Source organism: Salarias fasciatus, chromosome 1 (genome assembly GCF_902148845.1).
Source record: "Salarias fasciatus chromosome 1, fSalaFa1.1, whole genome shotgun sequence".
Classification (NCBI taxonomy): Eukaryota; Metazoa; Chordata; class Actinopteri; order Blenniiformes; family Blenniidae; genus Salarias; species Salarias fasciatus.
The window spans coordinates 8,208,288-8,223,733 of record NC_043745.1 but is presented as its reverse complement, the minus strand read 5'-3'; the positions used below and the strand labels follow the sequence as shown (position 1 = coordinate 8,223,733).

The 15,446-nt window shown below is 43.8% G+C and overlaps 1 protein-coding gene across 1 annotated transcript; it reads left to right on the top strand.

Annotated features, from left to right (window-relative positions):
• Positions 1–5,583: 5,583 nt before the first annotated feature.
• txlng (taxilin gamma) lies at positions 5,584–15,153 on the top strand. The gene is made up of 11 exons (XM_030096418.1): positions 5,584–5,668; positions 7,541–7,645; positions 8,233–8,380; positions 9,547–9,638; positions 10,094–10,264; positions 10,347–10,541; positions 10,775–10,894; positions 10,978–11,052; positions 11,145–11,237; positions 11,337–11,432; positions 13,042–15,153. The coding sequence occupies exons 2-11, from the start codon at positions 7,553–7,555 to the stop codon at positions 13,429–13,431; spliced, it is 1,473 nt and encodes a 490-aa protein (XP_029952278.1). The 5' UTR covers positions 5,584–5,668; positions 7,541–7,552; the 3' UTR covers positions 13,432–15,153.
• Positions 15,154–15,446: the final 293 nt, after the last annotated feature.

Here is a 15,446-nt window from a genome sequence, read left to right as displayed (position 1 = left end):
AGAAGTGACATTTCAATAAATTCAAGCTATATCCTCTTTTCCAGCTCCAGAACTGCTTTGTTTCTATCTGGGATTCCTGTATCTGATGATGTTTTGGCTGGATTGCTGTGTTTTCTTTAATGAAACTGCATGGAAATAGTTTGGGAAAGCGGCCTTAATGTCCCATGTGATTGTTGAAAAACCACACCAGGCCAAAAAAAGATAATGATATGATTGACCTAAATTGGTCTGATCATTCCATTTGCCATGGCAGTCGTTTGAGAAACACATACACTGGCGCCCCCTGGTGGCCGACCAGTACCCTGCAACCTTCTTTGAAACCACAAAGCAACAATGTGACTTTCAATGTTTTGGGCTTTTAAAATAATAATAAAAAAAAAACTATCTAAAAAACTTGAATCTGATACTCAGAATTGGTAAAATTGTAACGAAAACAGCAGCACCTGGGATTAAAGTAGATTGCATGGTCAAAAAGTGACACATTTGATAATTTTATAAAAGTGTTGAATTGACATCTCAGACGAAATGACTGTTGTGGCATTCTTCTTATAATCACCTCTTAGGTCAGTTGTTCATGTTTGTTTGTTTAGAAACTAACTCATTGGGCCCAATATAAAAAAAACCCGGGTGACAGTTGTTCATGTCTATAGATCATCTGCAGGAAGGACAGCTTAAAAACGATTGTTTCACTTCACACCTTAAAGCAACACTAAGGAACTTTCAGTTTTCGTTGATTTTGGCGGCGCCAGTGGACAACAGCGGTAGTGTTTTGCCTGAAGGAATACTACAGTTCCCATGAGGACTAGCGCGTGGCGTCGTAAAATGCTGCTCCCGGTGGCATGCTGTCGGACTGAACTCGCCTTCATTTGTTTCCAGTGGCTGTGTGAAGGACGGATAGCGATGAGGTAATGAATCTAATGGTGGCTAAACAATGTTATATCATGATGTGACGCATGCCGTAAAGCAGTCCACACATTTGGAGTTTTTTAGTGTGCAGGGTTCCTACCACCCTCCTCACAGTTGCTTAGTCCAAGTGAAAGCAATACTGACGCCCTCAGGCCGTGACAGAGGGTCATTCAACTAGTTGTAAGTCGATGTATCATCACAAAAGATATTAAAATGTTTTATTAAGGTTGAAAAGTTCCTTAGTGTCGCTTTAATCTCATTCTCCTTTATGTAAATGCTGAGACTCAAGCTGCACTAATAAATTCTGTAATATTCACAGAAAAACAGACAGACAGACAGACAGAGAGGAAAAAAAGAAACGTAAATTACTACAGAGGGTCAAATATAAATTAAACATCCTAATAGAAATAACAAAAAGACTGGACATGAGAAGTTGATCAAAAACAGAGATTCAAAACCACTGCTACATGCACAAAATGGAAAAAAGAGGTTTCTTATCAGCACAAAGCAGCTAATACAGATGTTGTTTCACTTATTTTTAAGAAAAAAACTGGGGGGGGGGTCACTGTAAGTGTATTTGTATTCATAGCAAATTAAGACAAAATTTCATTTCAAATACCAAATACTTGACCAAAAAAAAAACTGGGACTTTTGTTAATATTTTAGTTTTTTTGACCGACATGAGGGCAAAATAGCACATTTGATGTCAGCTGACAAGAAAATGAATGAACTGATGAAGCTGTGTTCACTGTCACTCCATCGCTGCACTCATCATCAGAAAACTTCAGATCATTTGATAACAAATATCTTCGGTCAAGTGGTAATCGACCCCCACCCTGACCCCACCCACTGCTCCTTCTCATGGAGGTCTCCAGGCTGCTCACACATGACTGTGGGATGGATGCCACTCCTCAAAAGTAATTTGTTGTGTCTGATCCAGCGTGGTTGTGCCTGTCTGTCACTCTGGCACAAAGATGATCCCATGTGGTGGAGGGCAGGACTGCTGTAGGCCATTAAACCTTTTCCACTCCCAAATTTAGGAGGCAGGCTGATAAATCCTGCTTTGTGGAGGTGAGACAGGAGTGCTGTCAGACAGATGGGTTCACCACTGGCTGCTGAATTTCATCTGAGTGTCTGTCTGCACTGAAACACACACCTGGCTGATTGGCAGCATTTGGAGGAATTCAATGCTAAAAGCAAGGGTCAACACAAACAGCAAAGTAAAGCAGAAAAGTGGGTGAAAATCACCTTAAATCCATCACAGGGAAACAGCCAGCCACTCGTACTCACACCTACGGGCAGTTTCAAGGTCACAGATTAACCTCACAGCAACTGGACAGAAAGTTAACCGGCAAGTTTAACACTGTTGACAAGAATGCAAAACACTACGCAATTTCATAAAATGAGGCAACATTTTAAAAAGACATAAACAGTCATTTTAACTGCATAATATTTATCACCACCTAATATATCTAACAAAAAAGAAATAAGTCACCAAATACAAATTTTCTCATTTTTTATGCATGGTTAAGACATAAGGCAGCGACAGTCCTTGTTAAAAGACAAACATTTTGGCAGCATAAATGGAAAGTAAACTTAAGACCCCAATAGATGAGAACATGCTGTAAGTTATACTCAGGGCTGCGTTCAAATTTTAAGAAAGTACCCTAAAATGCTTCCAAATTGCAGTACACTGTGAGTATTTGTAATTCATCACTCCCACCTCTGTTTCACACAGATATCAGTGGTGACATTACTGCTGACACTCATTCCAGCTTCTCACGGTGCTTCTGAGACACACAGTGTACATGTTAAAAGGAGACCCAAGAAATTCCTTAATACGCAGGTGAACATCGATTTGAGGGCAGCCTGACAGGCGAACCTGTAGAGACTTGAAATGTGCTTCAGTTCACTCAAGTAGCTCCACGGACTCTGATAAACAGCAGCAGGGTCTTTCAGCTTCTCCAGTCACTGAGAGCCGTTGAATGTTATTTCTTTCAACGCTGATTCAGATGTGCTTCTTTTTGCTCTTTATGAACTTAATTCCGTGAGAGTGGGTTTGGTTATTGATGCAATTGTTTAATCTTCTGAGGTTATTGATGTTAAAAAAAAAAAATTGTATTTGAGCAAAAAACACAAAACAGACAGAGTCTTCAGTGTCTGAGAATGAGTCTTCTATCCCTCTAGAACAGAGCTTTCCTAACGACAGTCCCTGGGTCAACCGTGGCCTGATGTTCATGTCTAATATTAAATAACACATGACGCTTGCAAGTGAGTTTGAACATTTGTTGAAGTCAAAGATCCAACAACATTGACTAATTCATTAACTAATTAACTTGATTAACTTGACTCAGTAGTCAATAATCTTTCTGAAATCAGTTAGTTCTAAACTGAAACAATACAAACTGTTATGGTTCTAGAAATTTCTTGCCTGTTTTTCAGCTAGTTCCTGACATTTTCCTACCATGATGCCTTCAAGTTCTTCATCCTTCAACTTCCTGGCCAGCTGTTTGGTACAAAAACTGTGCCTCACTATTTTTAGTTGCTTTTCATTCAACCTGATGAAACCATCTTGACCAACCAGTCAAGGTGTGTCTGTTACACCAATTTATTCCTTTTTGACCTATTCATTATTCATTTAAAAAGTTGTTTGTTCTGTTTTTCATGATTTTTATTTGTTTTTGCATTGCTCTTCCACAGGGGAAAAGTCACATTTACATATATAGAGAAATATATGGTAGAAGGTTTGATTTATGTCTGTAAAAATGAAAAAATTAAATGCGAAGAGTTTTTATGAATTGATATTTCATTATTCATTATTCATTTCATTATATAGTGACTGCTAAAGGGTTAAGCTGAGAGGAGTCCGCTCTGCAGTAACAGATCACGACTCTTGAAACGCTTCAGTTGGATGTAGGTCAGGCCAAATGTTGCAGTTTTAAACTGCCAACATTTTTCTTTCCAATCACTCACTGCTGCGCTGTGGCTCGCTGTCCTGCTCCAACACTCAAGAGCTGCGCCTCAAACACGTTTTTTTTGGACACGAGTTAACACATTTTCTCTCTGTTGCTCAATCCTTTGACACACTCACTGCCTACAGGCAGGGAACCAGCGCCACAGCGGGATGATGGGCGCCTTCGTACCAGGGAATTGATGTGTCATGGCAGGTAAACAAACTGAATTGCCAGTTAGCTCTATTAGCTCTACTTTGGTCTCATGTGTCCCTAGAACATGATCCTACCTACTTGTTTTTTGTGCATTAGCAGCACTCCACATTGTTCCAACTGAGCCCGAAGTGCTTTTTGTGCTGTTTTCACCTCCACACACTTCACTTGTTAAGAGTCTTCTTCACTCCATCACGTCCAGGAACACTTTGACACAAGAAATAACTGATGGATCTTATTTTGCTTTGGAGTTTATGTTTGTTTTGTCTTCTTCTTTGTCTGTGTGTCTGTGTTTGTGATAGAGGGATCTGATGACCTGAGCAGGGTGAAACCTGCCTTCACCAATAATGAACAGGGATCAGACAAAGAAATATACAAGATGATTTGACGGATTGTTAATGATTCATTTCGAACAGGGATGTCCAAACCTGGTCCTGGAGAGCTCCTGTAAAGCATGTTTCATATCTTGCTTCTTTAATACATTGAACTCACCATGTCATGGAACAGTTTTTATCCTTGGGCCAATAGATCAATAAATAACCGCTGACCTGGTGTTTTGATATCTCCATCACATGCAGTCCTGTTTCATTTTACCTAACAATTTGTCTTTTGTGTCTGTTTGCTCATGTGGATCTGTTGGGTTTTCATTGTAAAAGTGTCTGAAAATGGCTATGTTGTAATTGCCAGTTTATAAATAAAGCAAAATTGATTTTTTTGTTTTTTTTTACTTTATATTTATATATTTATCTTAATGTCTTTTTTTGGCACTTTCATTTTTGCACACAGAGAGCAGCACATGCAATTTCCTTATATGTAACTTGTGCTGACAATAAAGCTTTCGTATTTTATTGCATTGTAATAAGTTCCTAAGAAAGCCTTCATTACAACCAGCACTGGGAGACATAAACATGACATGTCATTTTGGACATGTGAGATTTTTTTTCCCATTCTTAATCTCTGTGTGGATAATATTCAAAAGCTTATTATCTGCATATGTAGGTGAGTTGATTTCAGTCAGCAGCATTTAATGAACACTGAGAATAAAGACAGAATAAGATTGGCATCTGTACATTGCTCTGTTTGGAAAAGCAAAGGTAGATGAGACTGTGATAAAGATTCCAGCTGTTTTTCATGAGATAACCACAGAGGTTGAGCAATTTTTAAGTTGTTGTTGATGTTGTTGTCCTCCCTCCCTGCCGTCCCGGAAACAGGAGCGCTCTCTGCTTTTGCTTTTGCTTTTCGCCTTGAACTGCGTCAAGCCGCTTGCGTCAGCAACAAACATGTTAAGAATATTTTCGGTAGCTTCAAATTAAAACGTCAAAAGTGAATACACGAGGGATTGTGTTACAGTGTTTCATTGTAAATATATAAAAACAATAATGCATTTTTTGCCTACTTGAAAACGCACACCTAAAAGAGAGAACTGTGAATTTAGTAATCAATCTAAGCGGATACGCGCTGGCGAGGGTTTTATTTTGAAGAGTTAAAAGCGGAAGCGGTGGCGATATAGGAGGTGAACTTGATTCTCCTGCTTCATCCACAGTGAAACACACACAGGTGAACGGTGTGCGGACTTCAGTCTCAGACCTGACCCGCTGGTACTGTATCGTGCTTACTTTCTATCACATCCACACACTTTGTAAACTAACCTCTGTCAGACTGAGCGCGTTACTTTCACCTTCGCTGAAGTTAAGTTCACTTCCAGTGTTAGCCAGCAGGGCTAGTCGCCAACTAGCCTTTAGCACAGGATTAGCCCCTTTAACAATAGCTGTTTTTAATGTGTTACATCCCTCCGGCATCTGAGGCTGTTAATTCATCGGCTGCTCTTTACTGTCCGTGATAACATCTGCCTTGTGTGGAAGTGAGGGATTGGAGAGTAAACGTTGATGAAATGCGTGCTGTGTTAGCTTCGAGGCTACCATGAGCCTCGTACGCGCCGTTCTGTTCAGAGTCGGGAGAACGTCACACCAGAGTCCCTTCACAGTCTGCTCACTTTTCGGCTTCCCGGCTCACCTGTTGAGCCAAACCACTACTAACACCAACTTTAAGTGTTTTGTTCGAATTCTGAGTGTTATCTTTTAAATTCGGCTCCAGTAAAGTTAGTAAACTAGCATAGTTGTCTGTGTCTTTTAAACTTTTTGAACTTGGTTAGGTTGTTTTACTCATCAGTAACACACGTGTAATTTGATTAGAATGAAATAATTAAATAGAAACCGTCGGCATTAAGTACTGTGTGAAGTCTTCCACACAAATGTGTTAAGACTGCTGGTACACTGAGGTTATCTGTGTGATTCGAGGTTGTCCTGAACTGTCCTCACATGGAGTGAAGCGGCGGAGCTAACCAGCTAACCCCGGTGTGCTCCATGTTTGAGAGCTGGAGATGTTCCATATACACTCGTAAAATTACATCCACGCTCTGGATGTATCTCTGGCGGCACTGTCACAAGATGTCACCGTAATCAAAGTAATTGAACTAACATTTAGTGTTGTAATGTCACGTATTAATTAGGAGGTAAGCTAGCTCGATGGCTAACTTCCGTGAGTTACCTGTGAGTCATGCATGTGGTAAATAAAACAAAATTCTCCATCTTTATAAATACAGAATACATGTTTGAAAATACACGTTGACCCTGCTTCAGTTTTCCCGTGTTTACCTACTCTTATATTTACTGTTATTGTACTAAACACTTGGCTTTTTCCTAAACATGGAGGGATTCTTTTTGGACTGAGCGGCAGTGTAATCCTCCTCCATCTGCAGAAATGTGTTCAGCCTGCAGCTGTACACACGTGGTTATGCTCCTGATGTGTGCTCTTTACAAAAGTCTTCCTCCACCTAACAACCCCAGGAGCTTCTGATCACTTTCACGTGAAGACAGAGACTGTCTTTTCCAAGCTACAGATCTGTGTTACTGTACACTGTAGAGAGACAGATATCTGTTGACACACTGGGCTACACTTAATAAAGTGTCCTCAAATTAATGAATTATTGGCCTTATAGATCATTTTATGCATATTTGAAATGGGTAACAATAGACATGTCTCCAAATTACAGCATCACTAAAATAATTCCAATGTGCAGTGACTCTAATTTCTTCTAAATTGCTGAACAGACTCAACCAAAGTGTTTCCACATAACCCCACAAAAGAAGCTACATCTGTGGCCTCAATAGATTTTCACCCACACAAAGTCCACACTGCCCCTTTCACTCGCAGTACTGTACAATACAGGGGATTATAGTGTGTGAAGAGAGAGAGAGAGAAATGTTTCTAAAGAAATGTGATATGAGGATAGCCATATGGGGGTGAATGGAGCTGTCAGATTAGTAACATATACCCGTCTATACATCTCAAACTGTGTATTCAGCAGGATTTGGTGGTTTTGTGTGATCTATTCCTTGCTAGTCAGTACAGTAGTTTTGCCACATGGTGATTTCTCATGTGTATACTTAACCAAAGCATTCCGTTCTCAGTGATCAACACTAATGGATTCGACGGGGGTTTGTGAGATCGACGTGGGGAGCAGAAGGATTGTGGGAGGCAGTGACTCTCCCTCTGATCTGGACAGCCCGTGTCAGGTAGATACTTGCATGGCAATAGATCAATTGTGATATGTGGTCATGTTCTCCAGGAGATGATGTCTTGAAACTTGGTTTTCCGAAAAATAGTTCAGTCAGTTAAAGAGAACATTTTTAATCACACTTTTTTTTAATTATCCCATTTTTCTGTTATATTTCAGGCTCTGTTATTTTGAATTCACAGTGCTAATAAACCTGAAGTATCACAGTTCAGTCCATCTTTTTGCTATTTCTGTTCATTTTAGCCCCGGTGCTGCTGTAATGCTTGAGTTTCACAGCCTTAACGGAATTTAAACTGTCTGATCAGATAATAAATACCAGGAGAAAACCTGAGAGACATTTGATTGTTGATGTCAGCAGACTCTGTGTGCTACATCACTCAGCTACAAGTACATTTTTGGGAATTATTGCTCTTATCTTGCGGTGAGAAACCACAGTTTAAGTAAAACCTGATGTTTAAGAACATTAATGGAGCTAGAAAAAGTGTGTGAACAGTGAAGTAAATGCAGGAAGTCTCAGCAGAGCCCGTGGGTGATAACATTCTGCTTTAAAGAGCCACTCAGTGACACTCTGCCATGCGTTATCAGGAGGAGGTGGCCGACTTCACGCTGGGCCTGTGCTGCACGGATGAGGAGAGAGGGGAGACTCCGGGCAGGGAGGACAGCCCCAGCGACCTGGGAGAGGCGGAGCTCGATCCCGGAGGAGACGTGAAGACCGCAGAGGACAAGGCTTTCGGTATGGCTCCCGAGACACGCCTCCAGTCACAGAAATGCACCAGTCCACACCGTGTGGTGTGCTACACAGCATCTGTGTTGTATTAGAGTAACTATTACTGGGTTAGACTTGAAGCTTTCTCTATAAAACATCAATGAGACCTGTTAATGTTCATAGGGTGACGTGCTGACGATTACTAATAAGGAGACTTCTCTGTTTTAGCTCATTTTAATTCAGGCTAAAATAGTGAGTGCACAGGTGTGGTTGTATTTACATTGTGTCAAAGATGACTGATCTTCGGATCAAGAGAATGTTTTTGATGAAACTGGGTGAATTAAATGCTGATGTTTTATGGCTCACCCCCACCAAATACAACTTTGTAGTTCTAAACTTGACACGAAGAGTAAGGAAGTTCATGTTTGGTCGATCGTTTCTTCATTACTCATCAGAAAGCCTGATCGGTTCTCTTTTAAGTGAAGAATATGCATTTACGAGATGAGCTGCAGAGTTGAGCATATTGGTTGTGTTCTTGAAGAATTTGCTAGTTCTTGTGTGGAGCTTCTGGCACCTCCACCTGACATTCGGGTGGAGCATAGAGAAACCTCCTGCTGATGTTCTGCAACATCAAGTTGAGACGCAACTGCAGACCATGTAACGGGGGACGTCAGAGACCGGTTAAGCAGTGGGCGTCCTGAGAGGACCTTTTCCTCATCCTGTCAGCACTTAGGGAACTGTAGGCAGTGTCTACAGCTTTGCAGGGCGATGTGGCCCACAGCTCTCTGCCCAGGTTATCTAGAAGGCACAATCCACACGCTCGGCTCTGATCCTGCATGTTTCTTACAGATGAAGGAAAATAATCAAAAATAATAATCTTTTTGTCACTGTAACATTGTTTTGTTAAGATAAACAAAAGAGCCATCAAATAAAACATCCGTATTTCTTTGTATGTAGTTTAATTAATGTTTAAGTTGTTTAGATCACTGGTGTGAAAATCAGAACTGTACACGTCAACACCAGCGTAATGGCTCCTGTGAAGTTGGACCCCACAACTGAACAGTTCTGAAAAGTAGTTTAGATTATAAACTACAGCAGTTCCCTGCTAACCAGCCTGTGTTTATTTCATTGTTTTGTTTCTAAGCCTCTTGTTTACTCTCTCTGATTCATCCTGCGTCTCTGTCGTGTTCCAGGAAAAGAGGTGGTTCTTCTGATGCAAGCTCTCAACTCTCTGGCCACTCCTGAGGAGAAACTCGCTGCTCTGTGCAAGAAGTATGCAGACCTGGTGAGTTGAATGGAGGCCAGTCAGGCCTGTGAGTGCGTCTTCTTGGATTCTGAAATCACAGATACCGAGCAGCTAACGGTTAATGTGGCTCCAGCCTCCGGATGTGTGAGCTGAGTTAAATGGTTCGAAGCAGCTGTGAGCCAACTGTCCGTCAGGCCTTCACAGGCAGCGCAGTGTGTAAGTTTGATGAATGCATAAAAGCAACATGAGGGATTGAACAGATAGGAGACATTAACAAGGTCATGCAGGATCACACTGAACAGGACCTGTATCTGTAAGTTATCACAGCCCTGCTCTCTGTTATATTACTGGTGTCAGATAATGGGAGCCAATAAAAACCTGACAAATGGGACAAAGTGTACAATCAGTCCATGGCAGATGTCCAGAGTGGAGTGGACTTTTTGCTTGCTCCAGCGCTGATGACGGTGTGTGACGTGACTGTGTGCTGTGTTCAGCTGGAGGAGAGCCGCTGCATGCAGAAGCAGCTGAAGGCCCTGCAGAAGAAGCAGTCCCAGATCGTGAAGGAGAAGGTTCACCTGCAGGGAGAGCACAGCAAGGCCATCCTGGCCCGCAGCAAGCTGGAGAGTCTGTGTCGGGAGCTGCAGAGGCACAACAAGACGCTGAAGGTAGCCGTCACGCTGCCACAAGGTGAAGCTGGATCGGGGGTGGTTTCAGTGCTTTGACCCCCTCCTCTCTGACACCCGGCAGGAGGAGAACGCCCAGCGGTCCCGGGAGTACGAGGAGCAGCGGAAGGAGGCCATGCAGCACTTCCAGTTGACCCTGGTTGACATTGAGGCGCAGATGGATCAGCACAGCGCCCACAACATCAAGCTGAGGCAGGAGAACATGGAGCTGGCCGACAAGCTCAAGAAGCTCATCGAGCAGTACGAGCTCAGAGAGGAGGTGAGACGCGTCTGTCGCAGGGAAAAGGCTCACCGCCCGGCGAGCCAGAGCATGTTGACAGATACTTAAGCTCTATGATGTTAAAATCCACACTGGAGGAGGAAAAAGTGCATTATGTGATGTAATATTACTTATTGCACCTTTAATTCTGCTTCATGCGTCACGTGCTGAATCGAGATGTGATAAAAGTGGTCGCAGTGGCTGCTCCTCCTGATGGAAATGTCTCTTCACAGCACATCGACAAAGTGTTCAAGCACAAGGAGCTGCAGCAGCAGCTGATGGACGCCAAGCTGCAGAGAATCACAGAGATGATGAAGGAAGTGGAGGAGAAGCAGCAGCTGGAGCGAGACTTTGTGAGAGCCTCTTTCTGCGTGGCAGCATCTCTGCGTGAGTAAAACATGATGTCTTTAACGCCCGACTTGTTGTGACACTTCAGCTGCTGAAAGACGCCACAGAGTCCAGACGCAAGTGTGAGCTGATGAAGGAGCAGGAAGCGCAGCTCAAGCAGCAGGTACACATGCAGACGGTTCTCCCCCGGATCAGAACGCCCACGCCGTGGCTGGAACGGTGTGAGAGTGACGTGTGGATGTCTCCGTTCCTCAGCTCTCTCTCTACATGGACAAGTTTGAGGAGTTCCAGAGCACTCTGGCGAAAAGTAACGAGGTCTTCACCACTTTCAGACAAGAGATGGAGAAGGTGAGGGTAGTGAAGTGGTCTCTTCTCTGTGAGCGACTGAAAAGCTTGAATCTCAGCGGTGCCCCCTGCTGGACGCTAACTTTGTGGCTTCATCTCCAGATGACCAAGAAGATCAAGAAGCTGGAAAAGGAAACAACGCAGTGGAGGACCAAATGGGAGAGCAACAACCAGGCCCTGCTGCAGATGGCAGAGGAGGTGAGCCTCGTGTTGCACTCTCTCTGTGGTGGAGGGTCTTGGCAGTACAAAGGAAATGAAAAACAGTCGCTGCCAGCGAGGAAAGAAAGATTAAATACTTGACTGGTTCACAGTGAATTGCTGCTCTAACGTTGCCAAAAAAAATTACTTGTACCTGTCAGAGAAAACCATAATGAGATCCTTGCTAGAAAGCTTCTTTTTGTTGGATGACAATAGCAGCGTTTGGCTGCACTGTATGTTTGGCATATCTGAGGTAAGTGAGGGGATTCAGAGCCTTTTTTCAGAAGCATTCTCAGGGGAATCCAAGAAAAAACAAGTTTAAAACCACCAACTCATACTGTGTCCGGTTCATGCCATACGTCTTCAGGAAGTGACACAGCTCTGCTGTGTCTGTTGGCAGCGATCCACAAGTCGGAACAGTCGCTTCATCTAAAACAACATCGTCCAAAATATACTCCAGATTAACCGTATCTGTGTCCTCCCCTCAGAGTCGGCTCCACACTGAGACAGAAGTCCAGTGAACATGGCCTGTAAAATATTCCTTTCCTGCAGATTAGGCCTGAGTGCTCTCAACAGGAGCTGCTGTGGTGTCATCAATCACAGAGCTGCATCTGGAAACGGGGTCAAAGTTCAAACCCGCTGTGGTCACAACATCCTGCGTGTCCTTTCAGAACACCTGCTCACACATTTAAATGAGTTCTGCCTTAAGTTGCAGAAACGGGTGCAATTTTTTTCGGGCCATAACACACCCCAGGTAACGATAATGTAACGTCCAGCGGATCAGCTGACAGAAAGACGAGTTGGATTCTTAATCCTGCTTTATTAAGCTTCAGAACTTACTGTGGCTGTAACCACGGCAACACTACAGCAAAACAACAATCTAACCTGAAGAAAAAACAGTTGAGAGGCTGCTCTCGCTCCGACACACATGCACACACTCACTTCCTGGTCCCGCCCCCTGCTCCCTCCCAGCCACTCACGCCACAGCTGTGTGCTCAGATAAATTGAAAATGTAGGAATTCACAGAGCACAACGTACCGGTAAGAAATAATAAATACAGCAACGATGCTACAATATAAAGTATGTAAATCAGTAATAAGGCGGATTAAGTGATGTTAACAGGCGCCGTTGTGGCGTCCTTCTTTCTTTGGGCTTTTCAGCAGGTGGCATCCCAACGGTTGCATGACCGCCATCTGTTGGCTCTGGGACTCGTCACACCACCAGGCTCCTGACTGTGGTGGCCGTGTCGTTCATACATCAAGCGCACTGTCAGTGTTTGAAAAAATTAAAGGAGTTTAAGTCCCCCTTATAGCCTGAAAAATACAGTAGCTTTTAATTCAGTATGTTTTAGGAATCCATATTTAACACATGGAATTTTAAATGTACCTCTCAGGTTTGTGATAGGACACATCTTGATTTCCCACCATGTTGTTTAAAAACTGCTGGTGGGAAGCTGCATGACAAGAAGTCAGGCCAGGGAGCTTCTAGTCTTGATGTCTTCACGCTCTGATAAATCTCTCCAGGTCTTTCACTCCTCGTTCCAGCTTCAAAACCTGGTGTCACACTTTCTAAATGAGAAATAAGCCTGAACGCTGACGTTGTGTTGCAGAAAACCCTGCGGGACGGCCACTTCAAGGCGCTGCAGGGGAAGCTGGAGCTGCTGGAGCGGCTGTGCAGGGCTCTGCAGAAGGAGAGGAACGACCTCAACAACCGGCTCAGCCTGCTCCAGGAGCAGGGAGACAAGGAGAGCGCGGCGCCTCCCGAAGCCACGCCGCAGGAGCCGTCGGCCGAGGAGGAGGGAGAGGAGGAGGACGACTCCGAGGATTCGGCACAGAGCGACGGCCTGGAGTCGGGGGGCATCCACCAAGCTCCCAGACCACCTGAACTGGACCCGGTACTGGCTGCTGACCACGAAACCACCACCACCGCCACGGCTGCTGCTGCTGCTGCGCAGCCGAGCAGCCAGCCTGCAGAGGCCAGCAGCTCGCAGCAGGACTGAAGGAGCCTCCAGTGAAACAATCCTCAATGGAGATAGATTTCCTGTCTTTATAAGTTCTAGACAGTCTTCTGCACACAAGCCCCTCTTTTTGTGCTCTAGCGTGAGAACTCGGTTATTACATTTACATGGGTTGGAATAATTGGCTTTGTGGCGAGCACTTCGTACTCCCTGTTTTCTAGCATAACTATTTTCATAAGACGTCACGCAGTCCGGTTGAAGGTACTCAAAGTCTAATTGGCTGGTTTTTTTCGTTTCCCTCTTCAAGTTGCTCTCTGGGCTCGCAATCTCTTTGGAAATTCTCATCACATACCATCATGTTTGTATTTCCAGCCAGCGTGCGATCTGATTGGCTGAAAGAGATGTAGTTCTCTTCTGAAGTGAGGACCAATGACGCCACCTTTTCCGACACCAGTCTAAACGGCGAGCGAGTCAGTTTGCCGCATTGTTGACGCCAAACGGTCTCTGTCCCATCAGTTCATGAATGAAATCGCCTGAAGCTGCACATGCAGGTCTTGGTGCTTCAGACGCAGCCTGAGCCTCCTGCCGTCATTTCTCCAGACCCTCACTGCAGCAGCACTCATCTCTTAAGGCGGCAACTTGAATCAACATCTGATTGAGCTATTTCCTGCTGTGCGTTAAAATCAACCTAGACTGAACGGAAGAAAGGTAAACAAAAATTGATAAGTTAAATATGTCTGTGCTAAGAAGTGTTTTTGTTTTAAGTGTCTCTGAAACCTCCTGGTTTGTACAGTACTGTACTGATAACGGCCCTGACAGAAGCGTGGTAAAGTGATGGACTGGAAAGGATTCAGCCTGTTTTGTGCAATCTGGAAGACGGTGCAAGAGCGATCATCAGTATTGTATCTCTCTGTGTGTGGCTGACTGAAGGTTGGTCGTTTGTGGTGCGATGCTGAATGCAGTTGGTTTATAAGGCTTTTAGAATCAACTTTAAAACTAGTGGCGGTTTGAATGAATGACCTGATGTAAAGACGTGAAAACTGAATGTCCACAAACCAAACCGTGTCGTTCGATTTCCCACAAAATCTGCGCCGAGTCGACGAGTTATTACCGACACGAAAGATAGCAGAGTGACTTAATAACTATGAGTTTTATTATTGAATGTCATTTACTTTTCTTTAAAAGATATGGATTTCTTATGAGTAGGAATTGTGAGCGGAGGGGTGTGTGTGTAAACGGTCGATAAGGTGAATGTACCTGCAGCTCCGGATCTCGTTTGTGGTGACGTCTGCCTTCCTCCTCTTCTCGGGGCTCATCAAGGGAGAGACGCCGCGCTTCAGTTTGTCATTTAGCACTTTTCCTGGATGTCACACTTTCACCTCGCTGCCTCACTGCGTCCTGCTCTAATAACGCGACAGTCCCGCATCTGTGGGCATCATCTCAACTTCTCCCTGCGAGACAAACCACACACTTCCTGTGAGGTTGAGGCCTGAGAGCCACTCTACTGTAGTCTGTAAGATCCACACCGTGCAGATTTGGGTAATGTTTCCTCCTTGTTTCCCTCGGCCCCAGACTCACTCTCAGGTAACGTCACAATCTACCTCTGCAGGTGAGACTAACTGTGAAACGAGGCGAGAGTCACTAGAGAGTCGAAGAGCTTTTTTCCCCTTCTAAATAAAAAATGAGCCCACCCCCCCCTTCTGATTGTACAATGTTCTTCTAGTCTTGTCTTGCTTTTCAATAAACTTTTTGTAGAATTTGTAACACCTGGGTTTTTGTATCTTTTCTTTACAGTATTGATTTAAACAAAGTATTCCCAAACTTGTTTTTGAAAAGTTACAAAAGCTTTATTGCAATTTGTGGCGCAGGAAACAAAACTGCGTTTTCACATTATGTAACAAACAGAAGAAATGAAAGGAAAGTGGGTTTCCCTCAAGCGCTCCTACTCAGGCCCACAGAACCCAAAGTGTTGATGTACCTGATGGGAGGAAGGCGGAAGCAGCCGGGAATGTCTGAACCAAAACATGTCTGCTGGGAACAATATCGCGAACGGAGGA

Excerpts from the sequence above, each read along its gene's own strand:
- txlng (XM_030096418.1), top strand. The coding sequence starts at position 7,553 with ATGGATTCGACGGGGGTTTGTGAGATCGACGTGGGGAGCAGAAGGATT. Across the intron at positions 7,646-8,232 it reads ATCTGGACAGCCCGTGTCAG|GAGGAGGTGGCCGACTTCAC; the intron begins GTAGATACTTGC and ends ATGCGTTATCAG. Across the intron at positions 10,542-10,774 it reads AGTACGAGCTCAGAGAGGAG|CACATCGACAAAGTGTTCAA; the intron begins GTGAGACGCGTC and ends GTCTCTTCACAG.